The sequence below is a fragment of the Oncorhynchus nerka genome, linkage group LG14, assembly GCF_034236695.1.
Source record: "Oncorhynchus nerka isolate Pitt River linkage group LG14, Oner_Uvic_2.0, whole genome shotgun sequence".
In the NCBI taxonomy this organism is placed as follows: domain Eukaryota; kingdom Metazoa; phylum Chordata; class Actinopteri; order Salmoniformes; family Salmonidae; genus Oncorhynchus; species Oncorhynchus nerka.
The window spans coordinates 99,221,188-99,249,000 of NC_088409.1; the positions used below are offsets into that span (position 1 = coordinate 99,221,188).

The following is a 27,813-nucleotide window of genomic DNA, read 5'->3' on the forward strand; positions in this document are numbered from 1 at the left end:
TTAACTCTGAATGGTTAAGGTGAGGCATTAACTCTGATTAACTCTGAATGGTTAAGGTCAGGCATTAACTCTGAATGGTTAAGGTCAGGCATTAACTCTGGATGGTTAAGGTCAGGCATTAACTCTGAATGGTTAAGGTTAGGCATTAACTCTGAATGGTTAAGGTTAGGCATGAACTCTGAATGGTTAAGGTGAGGTATTAACTCTGAATGGTTAAGGTCAGGCATTAACTCTGAATGGTTAAGGTTAGGCATTAACTCTGAATGGTTAAGGTTAGGCATGAACTCTGAATGGTTAAGGTGAGGCATTAACTCTGAATGGTTAAGGTGAGGTATTAACTCTGAATGGTTAAGGTCAGGCATTAACTCTGAATGGTTAAGGTCAGGCATTAACTCTGAATGGTTAAGGTCAGGCATTAACTCTGAATGGTTAAGGTTAGGCATTAACTCTGAATGGTTAAGGTTAGGCATGAACTCTGAATGGTTAAGGTGAGGCATTAACTCTGAATGGTTAAGGTGAGGTATTAACTCTGAATGGTTAAGGTCAGGCATTAACTCTGAATGGTTAAGGTTAGGCATTAACTCTGAATGGTTAAGGTTAGGCATTAACTCTGAATGGTTAAGGTTAGGCATTAACTCTGAATGGTTAAGGTCAGGCATTAACTCTGAATGGTTAAGGTTAGGCATTAACTCTGAATGGTTAAGGTTAGGCATTAACTCTGAATGGTTAAGGTTAGGCATTAACTCTGAATGGTTAAGGTTAGGCATTAACTCTGAATGGTTAAGGTCAGACATTAACTCTGAATGGTTAAGGTTAGGCATTAACTCTGAATCGTTAAGGTTAGGCATTAACTCTGAATGGTTAAGGTATTAACTCTGAATGGTTAAGGTGAGGTTTAGGCTTAAAATCAAAAACAACATTTAATCGCTGGATTTGAACATGCAACATTTGGAATCAGAGGTTTGGTTAAAACAAAAATATATATAAAAACAACTTTCTACCCCTGAAATCGAAGGACCTTTGGAATCAGAGGCAGACAAACTGTTGCCCCCTAGTGGCCAGTTCACAAGTCATCTCCTGATGTCCTCAGACAGGGACGGACGTACTGGTCAGGCACCGTGTTATGCGGTCAAGCGCACGGTGTCGCCAGTACGCGCTCATAGCCCGGAGCGCTCATAGCCCGGAGCGCTCATAGCCCGGAGCGCTATAGGCCCCCGCAAGTGCCATGCGAGTGTGGGCATCCAGCCAGGGTATCCTGCGCCGGCTCTGCGTGCTGTGTCTCTGGGGCGCCTCAGATGGCTTAGGGGATAGGGGTTAGGGGATAAGGGATAGGGGTTAGGGGACTACAGACTTGTTAGCTCCTAGAGGCATCATGCCTCAGATATGGTTTAGGGTATAGGGGTTAGGGTACTACAGACCTGTTAGCTTCTAGATGCACCATGCCTCAGATAGGGGTTAGGGCATAGGGGTTAGGGCATAGGGGTTAGGGTACTACAGACCTGTTAGCTCCTAGAGGCACCATGCCTCAGATAGGGGTTAGGGGATAGGGGTTAGGGCATAGGGGTTAGGGTACTACAGACCTGTTAGCTCCTAGAGGCACCATGCCTCAGATAGGGGTTAGGGGATAGGGGTTAGGGCATAGGGGTTAGGGGATAGGGTATAGGGGTTAGGGTATAGGGGATAGGGGATAGGGGTTAGGGTATAGGGGTTAGGGTATAGGGGTTAGGGTATAGGGGTTAGGGTACTACAGACCTGTTAGCTCCTAGAGGCACCATGCCTCAGATAGGGGTTAGGGTACTACAGACCTGTTAGCTCCTAGAGGCACCATGCCTCTGATGACGATGGTCTTCTTCGGAGACATCCCTCCTGGAATCATGCTGGAGTACGGAACAGGCTGATACACATAGGACAGGAGTCAGTTCACTGACAGCATGTAGTGTATACTGTATGTATGTATACTTAGGACAAAACACATCTATCCTGACTCACAGAGATGTTACTTACAGGGTTGTATATTGGCTGTCCACACATGACCGGCAGGTTTCCACCAGGATAGCATCCCTGACCACAAACAGGGATGTTATCACACACACACACAGACATCACACACACAGACACAGGCATCACACACACACACACACACACACACACACACACACACACACACACACACACACACACACACACACACACACACACACACACACACACACACACACAGACATCACACACACACACACAAAAGACATCACACACACACAGACATCACACACACAGACACAGGCATCACACACACACACACACACACACACACACACACACACACACACACACACACACACACACACACACACACACACACACACACACAGACATCACACACACAGACATCACACACACAGACATCACACACACAGACATCACACACACATACATCACACACACACACACACACACACACACACACACACACACACACACACACACACACACACACACACACACACACACACACACACACACACACATCACACACAAAGACATCACACACACACAGACATCACACACACACACACACAGACACACACACACAGACACAGGCATCACACACACACACACACACACACCACACACACAGACATCACACACACAGACATCACACACACAGACATCACACACACAGACATCACACACACATACATCACACACACACACACACACACACACACACACACACACACACACACACACACACACACACACACAGACATCACACACACACACACACACTGTCTCAATCACACAGGTGACAGTCCTGACCCCCAACGTCACCTCTCACTGTCTCAACCACACAGGTGATAGTCCTACCCCCCCACACCTCTCACTGTCTCAACCACACAGGTGACAGTCCTGACCCTCCACATCACCTCTCACTGTCTCAACCACACAGGTGATAGTCACTGTCTCAACCACACAGGTGACAGTCCTTACCCCCACGTCACCTCTCACTGTCTCAACCACACAGGTGACAGTCCTTACCCCCATGTCACCTGGGTATCCTCCTCCCTGTGGGTATCCTCCGCCCTGATAAGCATTGACAGACATACAGTATAAATATATGTGATGGTATTTGATGACACAGACACATGAACGTAACCAAGTGTGATACCAACTTACCCCCATTTGACCACCTGGGTATCCGCCAGCAGGATATCCTCCCTGTTAATGGTGGGAAACATATCAAATGTGTATGACATATGTGACACAACATTCATGAGGATATAACGATATGTACAGTCACCCCATAACATTCATGAGGATATAACGATATTTACAGTCACCCCATAACATTCATGAGAATATATCGATATTTACAGTCACCCCATAACATTCATGAGGATACATTGATATTTACAGTCACCCCATAACATTCATGAGGATATATAGCTATGTACAGTCACCCCATAACATTCATGAGGATATATAGCTATGTACAGTCACCCCACAGTATTCAGTGCTGAGCCCTCCAGTGGTCTTGTATGGATTAGTAGGTAGATCATGACACAATGCCAGGAGAGTGGGTTCAATACATATCAATATGGATACATACCGCCATGTTGCCTCCTCCCATTCCTCCTGTAGGATATCCACCTCCCATTCCTCCTGTAGGATATCCACCTCCCATTCCTCCTGTAGGATATCCACCTCCCATTCCTCCTCCTCCCTGAAAAATACACAGCTTATTCCAGCTACATCCTTTCTGCCATGTGTGTGTGTTTGTGTGTGTATGTGTTGTGTAACAAGTCCATACTCAACTCCCACTCCACCTAGGTATCTATTGCCTCCTACTTGAGTGCCGTTATGCAAAAGCACCAAACATTGAGCACTTAAGAAAAAAGCAATGATATTCATATTATACCTGTGGGTGGATGGGTGCCCTGCCCCTACACCCTGCCCCTATCCCCCTGCCCCTACCCCCCTGCCCCTATCCCCCTGCCCCTACACCCTGCCCCTACACCCTGCCCCTATCCCCTGCCCCTACCCCCTGCCCCTATCCCCCTGCCCCTACACCCTGCCCCTACCCCCTGCCCCTACACCCTGCCCCTACACCCTGCCCCTACCCCCTGCCCCTACACCCTGCCCCTATCCCCTGCCCCTACACCCTGCCCCTACACCCTGCCCCTATCCCCCTGCCCCTATCCCCCTGCCCCTACACCCTGCCCCTACACCCTGCCCCTATCCCCCTGCCCCTACACCCTGCCCCTACACCCTGCCCCTACACCCTGCCCCTATCCCCCTGCCCCTACACCCTGCCCCTACACCCTGCCCCTACACCCTGCCCCTATCCCCCTACACCCTGCCCCTATCCCCCTGCCCCTATCCCCCTGCCCCTACACCCTGCCCCTATCCCCCTGCCCCTACCCCCCTGCCCCTATCCCCCTGCCCCTACACCCTGCCCCTACACCCTGCCCCTATCCCCCTGCCCCTATCCCCCTGCCCCTACACCCTGCCCCTATCCCCCTGCCCCTATCCCCTGCCCCTATCCCCCTGCCCCTACACCCTGCCCCTACCCCCTGCCCCTACACCCTGCCCCTATCCCCCTGCCCCTATCCCCTGCCCCTATCCCCTGCCCCTACACCCTGCCCCTATCCCCTGCCCCTATCCCCTGCCCCTACACCCTGCCCCTATCCCCCTGCCCCTATCCCCCTGCCCCTACCCCCTGCCCCTACACCCTGCCCCTATCCCCTGCCCCTATCCCCCTGCCCCTACACCCTGCCCCTATCCCCTGCCCCTATCCCCCTGCCCCTACACCCTGCCCCTACACCCTGCCCCTATCCCCTGCCCCTACACCCTGCCCCTATCCCCCTGCCCCTACACCCTGCCCCTACACCCTGCCCCTATCCCCTGCCCCTATCCCCCTGCCCCTACACCCTGCCCCTATCCCCCTGCCCCTACACCCTGCCCCTACACCCTGCCCCTATCCCCCTGCCCCTATCCCCCTGCCCCTACACCCTGCCCCTACACCCTGCCCCTATCCCCCTGCCCCTACACCCTGCCCCTACACCCTGCCCCTATCCCCCTGCCCTACACCCTGCCCCTACACCCTGCCCCTACACCCTGCCCCTATCCCCCTACACCCTGCCCCTATCCCCCTGCCCCTATCCCCCTACACCCTGCCCCTATCCCCCTGCCCCTATCCCCTGCCCCTATCCCCCTACACCCTGCCCCTGTCCCCCTGCCCCTATCCCCCTACACCCTGCCCCTATCCCCCTACACCCTGCCCCTATCCCCTGCCCCTATCCCCCTACACCCTGCCCCTATCCCCTGCCCCTATCCCCCTACACCCTGCCCCTATCCCCTGCCCCTACACCCTGCCCCTATCCCCTGCCCCTACACCCTGCCCCTACACCCTGCCCCTATACCCTGCCCCTATCCCCTGCCCCTATCCCCCTGCCCCTATCCCCCTGCCCCTACCCCCTTCCCTACACCCTGCCCCTATCCCCCTGCCCCTACACCCTGCCCCTACACCCTGCCCCTACACCCTGCCCCTATCCCCCCTGCCCCTACACCCTGCCCCTATCCCCCTGCCCCTACACCCTGCCCCTACCCCCTGCCCCTATCCCCCTGCCCCTACACCCTGCCCCTACCCCCTGCCCCATACACCCTGCCCCTACACCCTGCCCCTACCCCCTGCCCCTACACCCTGCCCCTATCCCCTGCCCCTATCCCCCTGCCCCTACACCCTGCCCCTATCCCCCTGCCCCTATCCCCTGCCCCTACACCCTGCCCCTATCCCCCTGCCCCTATCCACCTGCCCCTACCCCCCTGCCCCTACACCCTGCCCCTATCCCCCTGCCCCTATCCCCCTGCCCCTACACCCTGCCCCTATCCCCCTGCCCCTATGCCCCTATCCCCCTGCCCCTATCCCCCTGCCCCTACACCCTGCCCCTATCCCCCTGCCCCTATCCCCTGCCCCTACACCCTGCCCCTATCCCCCTGCCCCTACACCCTGCCCCTACACCCTGCCCCTATCCCCCTGCCCCTATCCCCCTGCCCCTACACCCTGCCCCTATCCCCCTGCCCCTACACCCTGCCCCTATCCCCCTGCCCCTATCCCCTGCCCCTACACCCTGCCCCTACACCCTGCCCCTACACCCTGCCCCTACACCCTGCCCCTATCCCCTGCCCCTACACCCTGCCCCTATCCCCCTGCCCCTACACCCTGCCCCTACCCCCTGCCCCTACACCCTGCCCCTATCCCCTGCCCCTATCCCCTGCCCCTACACCCTGCCCCTATCCCCTGCCCCTATCCCCCTGCCCCTACACCCTGCCCCTATCCCCCTGCCCCTACACCCTGCCCTTATCCCCCTGCCCCTATCCCCCTGCCCCTACACCCTGCCCCTATCCCTACACCCTGCCCCTATCCCCTGCCCCTATCCCCCTGCCCCTACACCCTGCCCCTATCCCCTGCCCCTACACCCTGCCCCTACACACTGCCCCTATCCCCCTGCCCCTATCCCCCTGCCCCTACACCCTGCCCCTATCCCCTGCCCCTACACCCTGCCCCTACACCCTGCCCCTATCCCCCTGCCCCTATCCCCTGCCCCTACACCCTGCCCCTATCCCCTACACCCTGCCCCTATCCCCCTGCCCCTACACCCTGCCCCTACACCCTGCCCCTATCCCCCCTACACCCTGCCCCTATCCCCCTGCCCCTATCCCCCTACACCCTGCCCCTATCCCCTGCCCCTATCCCCTGCCCCTATCCCCCTAAACCCTGCCCCTATCCCCCTGCCCCTATCCCCTGCCCCTATCCCCCTACACCCTGCCCCTATCCCCCTACACCCTGCCCCTATCCCCCTGCCCCTATCCCCCTACACCCTGCCCCCTATCCCCCTGCCCTATCCCCCTACACCCTGCCCCTATCCCCCTACACCCTGCCCCTATCCCCCTGCCCCTATCCCCCTGCCCCTATCCCCCTACACCCTGCCCCTATCCCCCTGCCCCTATCCCCTGCCCCTATCCCCCTACACCCTGCCCCTATCCCCTGCCCCTATCCCCCTGCCCCTATCCCCCTACACCCTGCCCCTACACCCTGCCCCTACACCCTGCCCCTATCCCCTGCCCCTACACCCTGCCCCTACACCCTGCCCCTATCCCCCTGCCCCTACACCCTGCCCCTATCCCCTGCCCCTACACCCTGCCCCTATCCCCTGCCCCTACACCCTGCCCCTACACCCTGCCCCTATCCCCCTGCCCCTACACCCTGCCCCTATCACCCTGCCCCTACACCCTGCCCCTATCCCCTGCCCCTATCCCCCTGCCCCTACACCCTGCCCCTATCCCCTGCCCCTATCCCCCTGCCCCTACACCCTGCCACTAACCCCCTGCCCCTATCCCCCTGCCCCTACACCCTGCCCCTATCACCCTGCCCCTACACCCTGCCCCTATCCCCTGCCCCTACACCCTGCCCCTATCCCCCTGCCCCTATCCCCCTGCCCCTATCCCCCTGTCCCTACACCCTGCCCTACACCCTGCCCCTATCCCCCTGCCCCTACACCCTGCCCCTACACCCTGCCCCTATCACCCTGCCCCTACACCCTGCCCCTATCCCCTGCCCCTACACCCTGCCCCTATCACCCTGCCCCTACACCCTGCCCCTACACCCTGCCCCTACACCCTGCCCCTATCCCCCTGCCCCTATCCCCTGCCCCTACACCCTGCCCCTATCCCCTGCCCCTACACCCTGCCATTACCCCCTGCCCCTACCCCCTTCCCCTACCCCCTACCCTACCCCCTGCCCCTACCCCCTGCCCCTACCCCCTGCCCCTACCACTACACCCTGCCCCTACCACTACACCGTGCCCCTACACCCTACCCTACACCCTGCCCCTACCCCCCCTGCCCCTACCCCCTGCCCCTACCCCCTGCCCCTACACCCCTGCCCCAGCCTCACCCCGATGACGTTGATGGTCTGGATGGAAACGTCGCCCCCTATCTGCAGGGCGTTGACTCTCTCGACTGGAATACGATGCTTGAACATGTGAAAGTCTCGCCCGTTCACTGTCACCTACGACAGAAAAACACATCAGCTCATCTGACCATACACAACTGTGGTCTAACCCTAACCCAACTCAACAGGTCGTTGGGCCATGACAGGTGTCTTTTATACTGATAACAAGTTCAAACAGGTGCCATTAATACATTAATACAGGTAATGAGTGGAGGACAGAGGAGCCTCTCACAGGTCTGTGAGAGCCAGAAATCTTGCTTGTTTGTAGGTGACCAAATACTTATTTTCCACCATAATTTGCAAATAAATTCATAAAAAATCCTACAATGTGATTTTCTGGATTTTTCTTCTCATTTTGTCTGTCATAGTTGAAGTGTACCTATGATGAAAATTACAGGCCTCTCTCATCTTTTTAAGTGGGAGAACTTGCACAATTGGTGGCTGACTAAATACTTTTTTTGCCCCACTGTATATAGTATCTCTATATCTGACCTGGTAACCCTCCTGGTTAATGATGATAACCATCTCGAAGGCATCTCCCTTGCTAAAAGGCATGTGGTGGGTCTTCTCCTCTGAACCCCATTGCCCTTCCTGGCAGCTGTTGAACACCACCTTGTCCCATCCGTCGAAACGAGGGTTGAAGTGAAAGCCGATATCACTGCCCTCAAATTCACCACACTGCAGGTTAATGTTAAACCTAGAGGGGGTGTTAGAGAGGACATAGAATGAACAGATCGTACACAGGCAACACAGCTAACACTGGTAACACAGGCAACACAGCTAACACTGGTAACACAGCTAACACTGGTAACACAGGCAACTCAGCTAACACTGGTAACACAGGCAACACAGCTAACACTGGTAACACAGGCAACACAGCTAACACTGGTAACACAGGCAACACAGCTAACACTGGTAGCACAGCTAACACTGGTAACACAGGCAACACAGCTAACACTGGTAACACAGGCAACACTGGTAACACAGGCAACACAGCTAACACTGGTAACACAGCTAACACTGGTAACACAGCTAACACTGGTAACACAGGCAACACAGCTAACACTGGTAACACAGCTAACACTGGTAACACAGGTAACACAGGTAACACAGGCAACACAGAACACAGATAACACAGCTAACACTGGTAACACGGCTAACACTGGTAACACAGCTAACACTGGTAACACAGAACACAGATAACACAGCTAACACTGGTAACACGGCTAACACTGCTAACACTGGTAACACGGCTAACACTGCTAACACTGGTAACACGGCTAACACTGCTAACACAGGCAACACAGAACACAGATAACACAGCTAACACGACCCCATTATATACAACCCCGAGCCTTTAGGTGGAACGACCCCATTATATACCACCCCGAGCCTTTTGGTGGAACGACCCTATTAGATACCACCCCGAGCCTTTTGGTGGAACGACCCCATTATATACCACCCCGAGCCTTTTGGTGGAACGACCCCATTATTTACCACCCCAAGCCTTTTGGTGGAACGACCCCATTATATACCACCCCGAGCCTTTAGGTGGAATGACCCCATTATATACCACCCCGAGCCTTTAGGTGGAACGACCCCATTAGATACCACCCCTAGCCTTTTGGTGGAACGACCCCATTATATTCCACCCTGAGCCTTTTGGTGGAACGACCCCATTATATACCACCCCGAGTGTTTTAGTGGAACGACCCCATTATATACCACCCCGAGTGTTTTAGTGGAACGACCCCATTATTTACATTTACATTTAAGTCATTTAGCAGACGCTCTTATCCAGAGCGACTTACAAATGGTGCGTTCACCTTAAGACATCCAGTGGAACAGCCACTTTACAATAGTGCATCTAAATCTTTTAAGGGGGTGAGAAGGATTACTTTATCCTATCCTAGGTATTCCTGAAAGAGGTGGGGTTTCAGGTGTCTCCGGAAGGTGGTGATTGACTCCGCTGTCCTGGCGTCGTGAGGGAGTTTGTTCCACCATTGGGGGGCCAGAGCAGCGAACAGTTTTGACTGGGCTGCGCGGGAACTGTACTTCCTCAGTGGTAGGGAGGCGAGCAGGGTTCCACCTTTTGGTGGAACGACCCCATTATATACCACCCTGAGCCTTTTTAGTGGAACGACCCCATTATATACCACCCCAAGCCTTTTGGTGGAACGACCCCATTATATACCACCCCGAGCCTTTTGGTGGAACGACCCCATTATATACCACCCCGAGCCTTTAGGTGGAATGACCCCATTATATACCACCCCGAGCCTTTAGGTGGAACGACCCCATTAGATACCACCCCTAACCTTTTGGTGGAACGACCCCATTATATTCCACCCTGAGCCTTTTGGTGGAACGACCCCATTATATACCACCCCGAGTGTTTTAGTGGAACGACCCCATTATTTACATTTACATTTAAGTCATTTAGCAGACGCTCTTATCCAGAGCGACTTACAAATGGTGCGTTCACCTTAAGACATCCAGTGGAACAGCCACTTTACAATAGTGCATCTAAATCTTTTAAGGGGGGGTGAGAAGGATTACTTTATCCTATCCTAGGTATTCCTGAAAGAGGTGGGGTTTCAGGTGTCTCCGGAAGGTGGTGATTGACTCCCCTGTCCTGGCGTCGTGAGGGAGTTTGTTCCACCATTGGGGGGCCAGAGCAGCGAACAGTTTTGACTGGGCTGCGCGGGAACTGTACTTCCTCAGTGGTAGGGAGGCGAGCAGGGTTCCACCTTTTGGTGGAACGACCCCATTATATACCACCCCGAGCCTTTTGGTGGAACGATCCCATTATATTCCACCCCGAGCCTTTAGGTGGAACGAACCCATTATATACCACCCCGAGTCTTTAGGTGGAACGACCCCATTATATACCACCCCGAGCCTTTTGGTGGAATGACCCCATTATATACCACCCCGAGCCTTTTGGTGGAACGACCCCATTATAATCCACCCCGAGCCTTTAGGATGTCATAAGGTGAAAGCACCAATTTGTAAGTCGCTCTGGATAAGAGCGTCTGCTAAATGACTTAAATGTAATGTAATGTAAATTAACGAACCCATTATATACCACCCCAAGCCTTTTGGTGGAACGACCCCATTATATACCACCCTGAGCCTTTAGGTGGAACGACCCCATTATATACCACCCTGAGCCTTTAGGTGGAACGACCCCATTATATACCACCCAGAGCCTTTTGGTGGAACGACCCCATTATATACCACCCTGAGCCTTTTTAGTGGAACGACCCCATTATATACCACCCTGAGCCTTTTTAGTGGAACGACCCCATTATATACCACCCCAAGCCTTTTGGTGGAACGACCCCATTATATACCACCCTGAGCCTTTTTAGTGGAACGACCCCATTATATACCACCCCGAGCCTTTTTAGTGGAAAAAACCCATTATATACCACCCTGAGCCTTTTTAGTGGAACGACCCCATTATATACCACCCTGAGCGTTTTTAGTGGAACGACCCCATTATATACCACCCTGAGCCTTTTGGTGGAACGACCCCATTATATACCACCCTGAGCCTTTTTTGTGGAACGACCCCATTATATACCACCCCGAACCTTTAGGTGGAACCACCCCATTATATCCACCCTGAGCCTTTAGGTGGAACGACCCCATTATATACCACCCCGAGCCTTTTGGTGGAACGATCCCATTATATACCACCCCGAGCCTTTAGGTAGAACGACCCCATTATATACCACCCCGAGCCTTTAGGTGGAACAACCCCATTATATACCACCCCGAGCCTTTTGGTGGAACGACCCCATTATATTCCACCCCGAGCCTTTAGGTGGAACGAACCCATTATATACCACCCCGAGTCTTTAGGTGGAACGACCCCATTATATACCACCCCAAGCCTTTTGGTGGAACGACCCCATTATATACCACCCTGAGCCTTTTTAGTGGAACGACCCCATTATATACCACCCCAAGCCTTTTGGTGGAACGACCCCATTATATACCACCCCAAGCCTTTAGGTGGAACGACCCCATTATATACCACCCCGAGCCTTTTGGTGGAACGACCCCATTATATTCCACCCCGAGCCTTTAGGTGGAACGAACCCATTATATACCACCCCGAGTCTTTAGGTGGAACGACCCCATTATATACCACCCCAAGCCTTTTGGTGGAACGACCCCATTATATACCACCCTGAGCCTTTTTAGTGGAACGACCCCATTATATACCACCCCTAGCCTTTTGGTGGAACGACCCCATTATATACCACCCCAAGCCTTTAGGTGGAACGACCCCATTATATACCACCCCGAGCCTTTTGGTGGAACGACCCCATTATAATCCACCCCGAGCCTTTAGGATGTCATAAGGTGAAAGCACCAATTTGTAAGTCGCTCTGGATAAGAGCGTCTGCTAAATGACTTAAATGTAATGTAATGTAAATGAACGAACCCATTATATACCACCCCAAGCCTTTTGGTGGAACGACCCCATTATATACCACCCCGAGCCTTTAGGTGGAACGACCCCATTATATACCACCCTGAGCCTTTAGGTGGAACGACCCCATTATATACCACCCTGAGCCTTTTTAGTGGAACGACCCCATTATATACCACCCCGAGCCTTTTTAGTGGAACGAACCCATTATATACCACCCTGAGCCTTTTTAGTGGAACGACCCCATTATATAACACCCTGAGCGTTTTTAGTGGAACGACCCCATTATATACCACCCTGAGCCTTTTGGTGGAACGACCCCATTATATACCACCCTGAGCCTTTTTTGTGGAACGACCCCATTATATACCACCCCGAACCTTTAGGTGGAACCACCCCATTATATCCACCCTGAGCCTTTAGGTGGAACGACCCCATTATATACCACCCCGAGTCTTTAGGTGGAACGACCCATTATATACCACCCTGAGCCTTTTGGTGTAACGACCCCATTATATACCACCCCAAGCTTTTTGGTAGAACGACCCCATTATATACCACCCTGAGCCTTTAGGTGGAACGACCCCATTATATACCACCCCGAGCCTTTTGGTAGAACGACCCCATTATATACCACCCTGAGCCTTTAGGTGGAACGACCCCATTATATACCACCCCGAGCCTTTTGGTGGAACAACCCCATTATATACCACCCCGAGCCTTTAGGTGGAACGACCCCATTATATACCACCCTGAGCCTTTAGATGGAACGACCCCATTATGTACCACCCCGAGTCTTTTAGTGGAACGACCCCATTATATACCACCCCGAGTCTTTTAGTGGAACGACCCCATTATATACCACCCCGAGCCTTTAGGTGGAACGACCCCATTATATACCACCGCAAGTCTTTTAGTGGAACGACCCCATTATGTACCACCCCGAGTCTTTTAGTGGAACGACCCCATTATATACCACCCCGAGTCTTTTAGTGGAACGACCCCATTATATACCACCCCGAGCCTTTTGGTGGAACGACCCCATTATATACCACCCCGAGCCTTTAGGTGGAACGACCCCATTATATACCACCCCAAGCCTTTAGGTGGAAGGACCCCATTATATACCACCCCAAGTCTTTTAGTGGAACGACCCCATTATGTGCCACCCCGAGTAATTTTAGTGGAACGACCCCATTATATACCACCCCGAGTCTTTTAGTGGAACGACCCCATTATATACCACCCCGAGCCTTTTGGTGGAACGACCCCATTATATACCACCCCGAGCCTTTAGGTGGAACGACCCCATTATATACCACCCCGAGCCTTTTGGTGGAACGACCCCATTATATACCACCCCGAGCCTTTAGGTGGAACGACCCCATTATATACCACCCCGAGCCTTTAGGTGGAACGACCCCATTATATACCACCCCGAGCCTTTAGGTGGAACGACCCCATTATATACCACCCCGAGCCTTTAGGTGGAACGACCCCATTATATACCACCCCGAGCCTTATGGAGGTCACATTGTGCTTCTTAGAGAAAACAACAACTGTTCCAACTGATATGACCGACTGTGGTCTGAAAGGCAAGTCAAATACACAGAGGACGAGGAGGTGGGAGCTTCTGATAAACGTGTGTGTGTTCCTTTGCCTTGCCCTCTCTCTCTCTCTGATAGCACAAGGATAAACTTCCTTATTCTAACAGGTTCAGCAGGCTGAGGCAGAGAATGTTCTTTCAACATACATTAGTCATTATAACTTGATATACTGCAGCATATGGTCATCATAAACGAAACTACGTCCACACTGAACAAAAAAATGATACACGTAATAATTTCAACGATTTTACTGAGTTACAGTTTATGTAAAGAAAGCAGTCAATTGAAATAAATTGACATTAAATTAAATAAATTAGTTGAATTCATTAGGCCCTAATTTATGGATTTCACATGACTGGGAATACAGATATACATCTGTTGGTCACAGACACCTTAAAAAGCAAAGTCGGTTACCAGTCAGTTTCTGGTGTGGATCAGAATACCAGTCAGTTTCTGGTGTGGATCAGAATACCAGTCAGTTTCTGGTGTGGATCAGAATACCAGTCAGTTTCTGGTGTGGATCAGAATACCAGTCAGTTTCTGGTGTGGATCAGAATACCAGTCAGTCTCTGGTGTGACCACCATTTGCCTCGTGCAGCGTGACACATCTCCTGTGCATTAAGTTGATCAGGCTGTTGATTGTGTTCTGTGGCATGTTGTCCCACTCCTCTTCAACGGCTGTGAGAAGTTGTTGGATATTAGCGGGAACTGGAACACGCTGTCGTTAACGTCGATCCAGAGCATCCCAAACATGCTCAACGAGCGACATGTCTGGTGAGTATGCAGGCCATGGAAGAACTGAGACATTTTCAGCTTCCAGGAATTGAGTACAGAACCTTGCGACATGGAGCCGTGCAATATCATGCTGAAACATGAAGTGATAGCGGCAGATGAATGGCACAACACAATTTACAGGTGTGTCAAGGATATATAAATACCTGTGATCAACTGACACCGGTCTGTCAAGGCTATATAATTACCTGTGGTCATGTGACACAGGTGTGTCAAGGCTATATAATTACCTGTGGTCATGTGACACAGGTGTGTCAAGGCTATATAATTACCTGTGGTCATGTGACACAGGTGTGTCAAGGCTATATGATTACCTGTGATCTTGTGACACAGGTGTGTCAGGGCTATATGATTACCTGTGATCTTGTGACACAGGTGTGTCAGGGCTATACGATTACCTGTGATCATGTGACACAGGTGTGTCAAGGCTATATAATACCCTGTGATCATGTGACACAGGTGTGTCAGGGCTATATGATTACCTGTGATCTTGTGACACAGGTGTGTCAAGGCTATATAATACCCTGTGATCATGTGACACAGGTGTGTCAGGGCTATAATAATACCCTGTGATCATGTGACACAGGTGTGTCAAGGCTATATAATACCCTGTGATCATGTGACACAGGTGTGTCAGGGCTATATAATACCCTGTGATCATGTGACACAGGTGTGTCAAGGCTATATAATACCCTGTGATCATGTGACACAGGTGTGTCAAGGCTATATAATACCCTGTGATCATGTGACACAGGTGTGTCAAGGCTATATGATGATCTGTGATCATGTGACACAGGTGTGTCAAGGCTATATGATGATCTGTGATCATGTGACACAGGTGTGTCAAGGCTATATGATGATCTGCGATCTTGTGACACAGGTGTGTCAGGGCTATATAATACCCTGTGATCTTGTGACACAGGTGTGTCAAGGCTATATAATACCCTGTGATCATGTGACACAGGTGTGTCAAGGCTATATGATGATCTGTGATCATGTGACACAGGTGTGTCAGGGCTATATAATACCCTGTGATCATGTGACACAGGTGTGTCAGGGCTATATAATACCCTGTGATCATGTGACACAGGTGTGTCAAGGCTATATAATACCCTGTGATCATGTGACACAGGTGTGTCAGGGCTATATAATACCCTGTGATCATGTGACACAGGTGTGTCAGGGCTATATAATTACCTGTGATCTTGTGACACAGGTGTGTCAAGGCTATATAATACCCTGTGATCATGTGACACAGGTGTGTCAAGGCTATATAATACCCTGTGATCATGTGACACAGGTGTGTCAGGGCTATATAATTACCTGTGATCTTGTGACACAGGTGTGTCAAGGCTATATAATACCCTGCGATCATGTGACACAGGTGTGTCAAGGCTATATGATGATCTGTGATCATGTGACACAGGTGTGTCAAGGCTATATAATACCCTGAGATCTTGTGACACAGGTGTGTCAAGGCTATATAATACCCTGTGATCATGTGACACAGGTGTGTCAAGGCTATATGATGATCTGTGATCATGTGACACAGGTGTGTCAAGGCTATATGATGATCTGTGATCATGTGACACAGGTGTGTCAAGGCTATATGATGATCTGCGATCTTGTGACACAGGTGTGTCAAGGCTATATGATGATCTGTGATCTTGTGACACAGGTGTGTCAAGGCTATATAATACCCTGTGATCATGTGACACAGGTGTGTCAAGGCTATATGATGATCTGTGATCATGTGACACAGGTGTGTCAAGGCTATATGATGATCTGCGATCTTGTGACACAGGTGTGTCAGGGCTATATAATACCCTGTGATCTTGTGACACAGGTGTGTCAAGGCTATATAATACCCTGTGATCATGTGACACAGGTGTGTCAAGGCTATATGATGATCTGTGATCATGTGACACAGGTGTGTCAGGGCTATATAATACCCTGTGATCATGTGACACAGGTGTGTCAAGGCTATATGATGATCTGCGATCTTGTGACACAGGTGTGTCAGGGCTATATAATACCCTGTGATCTTGTGACACAGGTGTGTCAAGGCTATATAATACCCTGTGATCATGTGACACAGGTGTGTCAAGGCTATATGATGATCTGTGATCATGTGACACAGGTGTGTCAGGGCTATATAATACCCTGTGATCATGTGACACAGGTGTGTCAAGGCTATATGATGATCTGTGATCATGTGACACAGGTGTGTCAGGGCTATATAATACCCTGTGATCTTGTGACACAGGTGTGTCAAGGCTATATAATACCCTGTGATCTTGTGACACAGGTGTGTCAAGGCTATATAATACCCTGTGATCATGTGACACAGGTGTGTCAAGGCTATATGATGATCTGTGATCATGTGACACAGGTGTGTCAAGGCTATATAATACCCTGTGATCTTGTGACACAGGTGTGTCAAAGCTATATAATTACCTGTGATCATGTGACACAGGTGTGTCAAAGCTATATAAGTACCTGTGATTACCTGACACAGGTTGGTCAAGGCTATATAATTACCTGTGATCATGTGACATAGGTGTGTCAGGGCTATATAATTACCTGTGATCATGTGACACAGGTGTGTCAGGGCTATAAGATTACCTGTGATTACCTGACACAGGTTGGTCAAGGCTATATGATTGTTTCTCCATCACATTTGCATCCGACACCCTAATGAAGTCGTTAGCTGGTATGATCTCGAGCATTTTATTTGTGACTTAGCCCACACATTAAAATATCTTTAACTTTCAACCCCACATGAAGTGCCTGGACTTGGATTTCGCCATCAGCACCTATTAGTGGTCAGTGTGTGTGGAATATTCCTCTCCAAGATCACCTGGTTGTTTTGGAATCCTCAACCCACCAGGCATTGATTCCATACTAGGTCTTTTTTATGTCATTCATAAAATACAAAAATTTCATATAAAACAATAAGTCCAAGACCAATATAATTTAGCACATCGTCGTTGATACAAATGAAGAATGTGTAAATGTTGTTGTCGCCCAAAAGTTACAGTCTGATAACGTGTAGCACCTATTAGCACCTATTAGCACCTATTAGCACCTATTAGCACCTACAGTCTGATAACGTGTAGCACCTATTAGCACCTATTAGCACCTATTAGTCTGATAACGTGTAGCACCTATTAGCACCTATTAGCACCTATTAGCACCTATTAGCACGTATTAGCACGTACAGTCTGATAACGTGTAGCACCTATTAGCACCTATTAGCACCTATTAGCACCTATTAGCACCTATTAGCACGTACAGTCTGATAACGTGTAGCACCTATTAGCACCTATTAGCACCTATTAGCACCTATTAGCACGTACAGTCTGATAACGTGTAGCACCTATTAGCACCTATTAGCACCTATTAGTCTGATAACGTGTAGCACCTATTAGCACCTATTAGCACCTATTAGCACCTACAGTCTGAGAATGTGTAGCACCTATTAGCACCTATTAGTATTAGCACCTACAGTCTGATAACGTGTAGCACCTATTAGCACCTATTAGCACCTACAGTCTGCTAACGTGTAGCACCTATTAGCACCTATTAGCACCTACAGTCTGATAACGTGTAGCACCTATTAGCACCTACAGTCTGATAACGTTTAGCACCTATTAGCACCTACAGTCTGATAACGTGTAGCACCTATTAGCACCTATTAGCACCTATTAGCACCTACAGTCTGATAACGTGTAGCACCTATTAGCACCTATTAGCACCTATTAGCACCTACAGTCTGATCATGTGTAGCACCTATTAGCACCTATTAGCACCTACAGTCTGATAACGTGTAGCACCTATTAGCACCTACAGTCTGATAACGTGTAGCATACCTCCAATCCTCAGAGGCTGTGTGTTTCTCACCTGGTGATCTCGTGAGGGATGACTCCCTGGATGTAAACAGACATCCCTGATCTCAGCCCGCCGTAGATCGGCCCCACATAGGGGATACTCTGCACACAACACACAGTAATAATCGTTAAACAAATATACACAAGTAGAGATGCAAGGCACTCTGGGAAATAATAACCATTTAAAAACTATACACAAGTAGAGATGCAAGGCACTCTGGGAAATAATAACCATTTAACAACTATACACAATTATAGATGCAAGGCACTCTGGGAAATAATAACCATTTAACAACTATACACAATTATAGATGCAAGGCACTCTGGGAAATAATAACCATTTAACAACTATACACAAGTAGAGATGCAAGGCACTCTGGGAAATAATAACCGTTTAACAACTATACACAATTATAGATGCAAGGCACTCTGGGAAATAATAACCATTTAACAACTATACACAATTATAGATGCAAGGCACTCTGGGAAATAATAACCATTTAACAACTATACACAAGTAGAGATGCAAGGCACTCTGGGAAATAATAACCATTTAACAACTATACACAAGTAGAGATGCAAGGCAGTCTGGGAAATAATAACCATTTAACAACTATACACAATTATAGATGCAAGGCACTCTGGGAAATAATAACTGTTTTACAACTATACACAAGTAGAGATGCAAGGCACTCTGGGAAATAATAACCATTTAACAACTATACACAATTATAGATGCAAGGCAGTCTGGGAAATAATAACTGTTCTACAACTATACACAAGTAGAGATGCAAGGCAGTCTGGGAACTTTTTTAAGTAGGTAGAGTAAAAGTTTGAGAAGGAAGTAAATGAAGATTGTAGGTACATAGAGACAGCCAATGGCTGGGCTTCAGTTAATTCAGAAAGATAATTGAAATTGGAATTTCAGTGTACCTCCTGAATTGACTGGAATTGAAATTGAATTGATCCCAACCCTGAAGAACGGTAGATCCAGACAATATCTATGATATCTGTATACACTAGACAAGGAGACGTGCTACTCACAGGGTTGTAGACGGGCTGATAGCCAGGTGGCGCAACGAACATGATGGCTGTCGCTCAGAGATCCACAGACGGACGGAGAGACGGAGGAGAGGCGAGTCAGAGAGAGCAGGAAACGGTCGCTGCTGGACGGCTGGTCTTATAGAGACTTAGAACCATGGGAGGGGCGAGGAGCCAGGGGAGAGTCAGGCCAGAGAAGGGCCAGATTAGGGTAGGGCCAGTTAGGGCAGGCTACTTGACTAATGATGTTGGCCAGGAACCAGAAACCAGGCTAAGTGTTATCAGTTTCACATTGTTTTCCCAACCTTATCACAGGACAGGAGGAGTGGTCCAGTCGGACAAAAGATGGTGTGTGTGTGTAAGGTGAACGGTGTGTGTGTGTGTGTGTGTGTGTGTGTGTGTAAGGTGAACGGTGTGTGTGTGTGTGTGTGTGTGTAAGGTGAACGGTGTGTGTGTGTGTGTGTGTGTGTGTGTGTGTGTGTGTGTGTGTGTGTAAGGTGAACGGTGTGTGTGTGTGTGTGTGTGTGTGTGTGTGTGTGTAAGGTGAACGGTGTGTGTGTGTGTGTGTGTGTGTGTGTGTGTGTGTGTGTGTGTGTGTGTGTGTGTGTGTGTGTGTGTGTGTGTGTGTGTGTGTAAGGTGAACGGTGTGTGTGTGTGTGTGTGTGTGTGTGTGTGTAAGGTGAACGGTGTGTGTGTGTGTGTGTGTGTGTGTGTGTGTGTGTGTGTGTGTGTGTGTGTGTGTAAGGTGAACGGTGTGTGTGTGTTTGTGTGTGTGTAAGGTGAACGGTGTGTGTGTGTGTGTGTGTGTGTGTGTGTGTGTGTGTGTGTGTGTGTGTGTGTTAACAAACTGTGTACACACATTTGAATGATAGTACATGGTAGATAAGAGACGGTTGTGTACCAAAGGAGTTGTTTGCTTTCTGTAGACAGTCTGGTCGACAACAGTATGGAGGTCTATACCAGTCTGGTCGACAACAGTCGGGTGGTCTACTTCAGTTTGGTCTACAACAGTATGGAGGTCTATACCAGTCTGGTCGACAACAGTCTGGTCGACAACAGTATGGAGGTTTACATCAGTCTGGGGGTCTACAACAGTATGGAGGTCTATACCAGTCTGATCTACAACAGTCGGGAGGTCTATACCAGTCTGGAGGTCTATACCAGTCTGGTCTACATCAGTTTGGTCTACAACAGTCTGGTCTACAACAGTCTGGTCTACAACAGTATGGAGGTCTACATCAGTCTGGTCTACAACAGTCTGGTCTACAACAGTCTGGTCTACAACAGTCTGCTGTACAACAGTATGGAGGTCTACAACAGTCTGGTCTACAACAGTATGGTCTACAACAGTCTGGTCTACAACAGTATGGAGGTCTACAACAGTTTGGTCTACATCAGTCTGGTCTACAACAGTATGGAGGTCTACAACAGTTTGGTCTACATCAGTCTGGTCTACAACAGTCTGGTCTACATCAGTCTGGCCTACATCAGTTAGGTCTACATCAGTCTGGTCTACAACAGTATGGAGGTCTACATCAGTTAGGTCTACATCAGTCTGGTCTACAACAGTATGGAGGTCTACATCAGTTTGGTCTACATCAGTCTGGTCGACAACAGTTTGGTCTACATCAGTCTGGTCGACAACAGTCGGGAGGTCTACAACAGTATGGAGGTCTACATCAGTTAGGTCTACATCAGTCTGGTCGACAACAGTCGGGAGGTCTACAACAGTTTGGTCTACATCAGTCTGGTCGACAACAGTTTGGTCTACATCAGTCTGGTCAACAACAGTCGGGAGGTCTACAACAGTATGGAGGTCTACATCATTCTGGTCGACAACAGTCGGGAGGTCTACAACAGTTTGGTCTACATCAGTCTGGTCGACAACAGTTTGGTCTACATCAGTCTGGTCGACAACAGTATGGAGGTCTACATCATTCTGGTCGACAACAGTATGGAGGTCTACATCATTCTGGTGTACAACAGTATGGAGGTCTACATCAGTTTGGTCTACAACAGTCGGGAGGTCTACATCATTCTGGTCGACAACAGTATGGAGGTCTACATCAGTTTGGTCTACATCAGTCTGGTCGACAACAGTCGGGAGGTCTACATCATTCTGGTGTACAACAGTATGGAGGTCTACATCATTCTGGTCTACAACAGTATGGTCTAAAACAGTCTGGTCTACAACAGTCTGGAGGTCTACAACAGTCTGGTCTACAACAGTATGGTCTACAACAGTCTGGAGGTCTATACCAGTCTGGTCTACAACAGTCTGGTCTACATCAGTCTGGTCGACAACAGTATGGAGGTCTACAACAGTCTGGTCTACAACAGTATGGTCTACAACAGTCTGGAGGTCTATACCAGTCTGGTCTACAACAGTCTGGTCGACAACAGTCAGGAGGTCTATATCAGTCTGGTGTACAACAGTCTGCTGTACAACAGTATGGAGGTCTACATCAGTTTGGTCTACCTCAGTTTGGTCTACAACAATCTGGTCTACAACAGTCTGCTGTACAACAGTATGGATGTCTACATCAGTTTGGTCTACATCAGTTTGGTCTACAACAGTTTGGTCTACATCAGTTTGGTCTACACCAGTTTGGTCTACACCAGTCTAGTCTACATCAGTCTGGTCTACAACAGTTTGGTCTACAACAGTCTGGTCTACAACAGTTTGGTCTACAACAGTTTGGTCTACAACAGTTTGGTCTACAACAGTCTAGTCTACAACTGTCACGCCCTGACCTTAGTTAGCGGAACGGAACGGCGATACAGCGAAGATATGAAGGTACACAACTAGCACGGAAGCCAGAGGGGCAGCCCCAAGATTTTTAGGGGGGGCACACAAGGAGATTGGCTGAGTCAGGTAGGACACCTGAGCCAACTTACCGTGGGGAGCGTGTAACTGGTCAGGCACCGTGTTATGCAGAGATGCGCACGGTGTCTCCAGTTCGCATTCATAGCCTGGTGTGCTCTATTCCAGCTCCTCGCATTTGCCAGGTTAGAATGAGCATCCAGCCAGGACGTATTGAGCCAGCTCTATGTTCTAGATCTCCAACGCGTCTTCACGGTCCAGTGTATCCTGTTCCTCCTCCCCGCACTCACCCTGAGGTGCGTGTCCCCAGCCCGGTACCACCAGTGCCGACACCACCAGTGCCGGCACCACGCACCAGGCCTATAGTGCGCCTCGGCAGTCCAGAGCGTCCGTCGACAGTACCCAGTCCAGAGCGTCCGTCGACAGTACCCAGTCCAGAGCGTCCGGCGACAGTACCCAGTCTAGAGCGTCCGGTGACAGTACCCAGTCCAGAGTGTCTGGCGACAGTACCCAGTCCAGAGCGTCCGGCAACAGTACCCAGTCCAGAATGTCCGGTGACAGTACCCAGTCCAGAGCGTCCGGTGACAGTACCCAGTCCAGAATGTCCGGTGACAGTACCCAGTCCAGAGCGTCCGGTGACAGTACCCAGTCCAGAGCGTCCGGTGACAGTACCCAGTCCAGAGCGTCCGGCTACAGTACCCAGTCCAGAGCGTCCGGTGACAGTACCCAGTCCAGAGCGTCCGGTGACAGTACCCAGTCCAGAATGTCCGGTGACAGTACCCAGTCCAGAGCGTCCGGTGACAGTACCCAGTCCAGAGCGTCCGGCAGTACCCAGTAGAATGTCCCAGTCCAGAGCGTGACCGGTGACAGTACCCAGTCCAGAGCGTCCGGTGACAGTACCCAGTCCAGAGCGTCCGGTGACAGTACCCAGTCCAGAGCGTCAGGCTACAGTACCCAGTCCAGAGCGTCCGGTGACAGTACCCAGTCCAGACCGTACGGCAACAGTACCCAGTCCAGAGCGTCCGGCGACAGTACCCAGTCCAGAGTGTCCGGCTACAGTACCCAGTCGAGAGTGTCCGGCTACAGTACCCAGTCCAGAGTGTCCGGCTACAGTACCCAGTCCAGAGCGTCAGGCGACAGTACCCAGTCCAGAGCGTCCGGTGACAGTACCGAGTCCAGAATGTCCGGTGACAGTACCCAGTCCAGAGCGTCCGGCGACAGTACCCAGTCCAGAGCTTCTGGCGACAGTACCCAGTCTAGAGCTTCTGACGACAGTTCACAGACCGGAACCTCCAACGACGGTCCCCAGTCCAGAACATCCGGAGATGATCCACGCAGCGAGGGTACCCAGCCCAGGGCCTATGGGTTCCGCAGTCCAGAGCATCCGACGATGATCCACGGGTCAGTGATACAAGAGCGGACTCAGTGTAAAGTAGGGGGGGATGGCGTCCAGAACCAGAGCCGCCACAGAAGTTAAATGCCCACCCAGACCCTCCCATATAGGTTTAGGTTTGCACCTTTTGGGAGGGGGGGGGGGGGTACTGTCACGCCCTGACCTTAGTTATCTTTGTTTTCTTTATTATTTTGGTTAGGTCAGGGTGTGACGAGGGTGGTAAGTGTGTTTTTTTCGTCGTGTGTTTTTTCGTTCTGTCTAAGGTTTTTTGATTTGGTTTGTCTAGGTAAATGTAAGTCTATGGTAGCCTGAATTGGTTCCCAATCAGAGACAGCTGTTTATCGATGTCTCTGATTGGGGATCCTATTTAGGTAGCCATTTTCCATGTTGGTTTTGTGGGTTATTGTTTATGTGTAGTTGCCTGTGTCAGCACTAGTGTTTATAGCTTCACGGTCGTTTTGTTAGTTTGTTTAGTGTTCTTCGTGTAAATGAAGAATAATGTATTCTAATCACGCTGCGCCTTGGTCTCCTCGCTACGACGAACGTGAAAACAATAGTCTGGAGGTCTACAACAGTCTGGAGGTCTTCAACAGTCTGGAGGTCTACAACAGTTCGAAGGTCTACAACAGTCTGGAGGTCTACAACAGTCTGGTTTACAACAGTCTGGTTTGCAATAGTCTGGAGGTCTACACCAGTCTGGAGGCCTACACCAGTCTGGAGGTCTACACCAGTCTGGAGGTCTACAACAGTCTGGAGGTCTACACCAGTCTGGAGGTCTACACCAGTCTCTGGAGGTCTACACCAGTCTGGAGGTCTACAACAGTCTGGAGGTCTACAACAGTCTGGAGGTCTACAACAGTCTGGAGGCCTACACCAGTCTGGAGGCCTACACCAGAGGTCTATATTAAGGCAATGACACAACCTCCTGCTATCACGTCAATGGGATCAGAGCTGCTATGGAGATGTCAGACTTCCTGCAGTATTGATCGTGGGCTATAACGATACTGTACGTGTCCTGTGTTAGTGGAACATGGGTGTGTCCAGTGACGTTTTATGAGTTGTTGTAATTGTTTCATCATGTAATTGTGTTATTTAATGAAGATAAACCTCTGCCAAAACAGCAGTGGTGGAATAACAGGGATGGACTGAGCCTCGTGTTAGCAAATACTCAACCCTGACACTTATAGTGGAATAGGAACCCCATGAAGTGTTGCCAATGCCTCATGGTCAGGGTTGGCGTCAATTCAGAATGGAAACCCCAATTCCAATTCCTCATTTTCTTCATTGAAAAACATTGAAGAGAATTGAAATGTGAATTTCAGTGTACTTCCTGAATTGAAATGGAATTGACCTCAATCCTGCTCTAGGTTGGGATTTACTTTTGCGTCAGATAGTTGACAAGAAGTTTAAAAAAAACTCATAAGTATCTCCCCTTCCTTTATCTTCTCTGTCTCATCTGCGTTGAGCTAGAAGGAGAACCTGCACTATAACCTCGTTAGACGGGTGGGGGAGGAAGGGCTGATGTTAGCCATTAGAATCATGAATGGAATAACAGATTAATGATTGATAATAGTTAATCATTAATATAACCTAAACATAGGTCTCCCTTCTTAAAGAGAACACACCCCTGATACACACACAACTCACACAACACACGCACGCACAAAACGAGGAAGGATTTGCCAATTCATCTTAAAATAATCTGTTCGATTTATTAATCTTGTATTGAAACACAGGATTCAGTCAGGTCAACATTCTAATAGTCAACAGATCAACAGGTCAACATTCCAATGGTCAACAGGTCAACATTCCAATAGTCAACAGGCCAACATTCCAATGGTCAACAGGCCAACATTCGAATAGTCAACAGGTCAACAGGTCAACATTCCAATAGTCAACAGGCCAACATTCTAATAGTCAACAGATCAACAGGTCAACATTCCAATGGTCAACAGGTCAACATTCTAATAGTCAACAGGTCAACATTCCAATGGTCAACAGGTCAACATTCCAATAGTCAACAGGTCAACATTCCAATGGTCAACAAGTCAACATTCCAATGGTCAACATTCTAATAGTCAACAGGTCAACATTCTAATAGTCAACAGGTCAACAGGTCAACATTCTAATAGTCAACAGGTCAACAGGTCAACATTCTAATAGTCAACAGGTCAACATTCTAATAGACAACAGGTCAACATTTCAATAGTCAACGAGTCAACATTCTAATAGTCAACAGGTCAACAGGTCAACATTCTAATAGTCAACGAGTCAACATTCTAATAGTCAACAGGTCAACAGGTCAACATTCTAATAGTCAACAGGTCAACACTCTAATAGTCAACGAGTCAACATTCTAATAGTCAACAGGTCAACACTCTAATAGTCAACGAGTCAACATTCTAATAGTCAACAGGTCAACAGGTCAACATTCTAATAGTCAACAGGTCAACACTCTAATAGTCAACGAGTCAACATTCTAATAGTCAACAGGTCAACATTTCAATAGTCAACAGGTCAACATTATAATAGTCCTAATAGTCAATAGGAGTCAACAGGTCAACACTCTTATAGTCAATAGGAGTCAACAGGTCAACACTCTTATAGTCAACAGGAGTCAACAGGTCAACACTCTTATAGTCAATAGGAGTCAACAGGTCAACACTCTTATAGTCAATAGGAGTCAACAGGTCAACACTCTTATAGTCAATAGGAGTCAACAGGATCAACACTCTTATAGTCAACAGGAGTCAACAGGTCAACACTCTTATAGTCAATAGGAGTCAACAGGTCAACACTCTTATAGTCAACAGGTCAACACTCTTATAGTCAATAGGAGTCAACAGGATCAACACTCTTATAGTCAACAGGAGTCAACAGGTCAACACTCGTATAGTCAATAGGAGTCAACAGGTCAACACTCTTATAGTCAATAGGAGTCAACAGGTCAACACTCTTATAGTCAACAGGTCAACACTCTTATAGTCAACAGGTCAACACTCTTATAGTCAACAGGTCAACACTCTTATAGTCAACAGGTCAACACTCTTATAGTCAACAGGTCAACACTCTTATAGTCAACAGGTCAACACTCTTAGAGTCAACAGGTCAACACTCTTATAGTCAACAGGTCAACACTCTTATAGTCAACAGGTCAACACTCTTATAGTCAACAGGTCAACACTCTTATAGTCAACAGGTCAACACTCTTATAGTCAACAGGTCAACACTCTTATAGTCAACAGGTCAACACTCTTACAGTCAACAGGTCAACACTCTTATAGTCAACAGGTCAACACTCTTAGAGTCAACAGGTCAACACTCTTAGAGTCAACAGGTCAACACTCTTATAGTCAACAGGTCAACACTCTTATAGTCAACAGGTCAACACTCTTAGAGTCAACAGGTCAACACTCTTATAGTCAACAGGTCAACACTCTTAGAGTCAACAGGTCAACACTCTTATAGTCAACAGGTCAACACTCTTAGAGTCAACAGGTCAACACTCTTAGAGTCAACAGGTCAACACTCTTATAGTCAACAGGTCAACACTCTTAGAGTCAACGGGTCAACACTCTTATAGTCAACAGGTCAACACTCTTATAGTCAACAGGTGATCTCAGTACTAATACATCATCACAGCCCTCCGTGGATAACCACACATACAGGTATACACCAGCGTGTGAATTACACACACACACACCACTGTGGTAACACACTCCAGGAGTCACATCTCCTCCTAACACAGTACAAGTTAGTCAGGACATTACTCAACATGGAGAGAGTGTGTATGAGTTAGCCTGTG

General features: G+C 49.3%; 2 protein-coding genes across 2 annotated transcripts in view; both read right to left on the reverse strand.

Moving 5' to 3' along the window:
- Positions 1-19,923, reverse strand: part of LOC115126228 (galectin-6-like) — a 24,912-nt gene extending 4,989 nt beyond the window's left edge. Inside the window, exons 1-9 of the mRNA XM_065000607.1 lie at positions 19,795-19,923; positions 18,764-18,852; positions 8,507-8,711; positions 7,958-8,071; positions 3,611-3,724; positions 3,178-3,219; positions 3,040-3,084; positions 2,005-2,061; positions 1,806-1,894 (exon numbers count right to left, since the gene is read on the reverse strand). Coding sequence (XP_064856679.1) covers positions 1,806-1,894; positions 2,005-2,061; positions 3,040-3,084; positions 3,178-3,219; positions 3,611-3,724; positions 7,958-8,071; positions 8,507-8,711; positions 18,764-18,852; positions 19,795-19,836 — 797 coding nt within the window. The 5' untranslated portion in view covers positions 19,837-19,923. The remainder of the gene's footprint in view (positions 1-1,805; positions 1,895-2,004; positions 2,062-3,039; positions 3,085-3,177; positions 3,220-3,610; positions 3,725-7,957; positions 8,072-8,506; positions 8,712-18,763; positions 18,853-19,794) is intronic.
- A 2,082-nt stretch (positions 19,924-22,005) lies between these two features.
- LOC115123781 (keratin-associated protein 4-6-like) lies at positions 22,006-22,761 on the reverse strand. The gene is made up of 3 exons (XM_065027241.1): positions 22,740-22,761; positions 22,435-22,540; positions 22,006-22,203 (listed from the first exon to the last, which is right to left on the reverse strand). Exons 1-3 carry the CDS (start codon positions 22,759-22,761, stop codon positions 22,080-22,082), a joined length of 252 nt encoding a protein of 83 aa, XP_064883313.1. The 3' UTR covers positions 22,006-22,079.
- Between the last annotated feature and the right edge of the window lie 5,052 nt (positions 22,762-27,813).

Bases quoted from the DNA above. Each gene is read 5' to 3' on its own strand.
- LOC115123781 (XM_065027241.1), bottom strand. From the start codon at position 22,761: ATGAATGCGAACTGGAGACACC. The intron at 22,541-22,739 runs GTGCGCATCTCT...AACTAAGGTCAG, and splicing joins GAATGCGAACTGGAGACACC to GGCGTGACAGTTGTAGACTA. The intron at 22,204-22,434 runs ACCAGACTGATG...AGACTGATATAG, and splicing joins TGTAGACCAAACTGTTGTAG to ACCTCCTGACTGTTGTCGAC.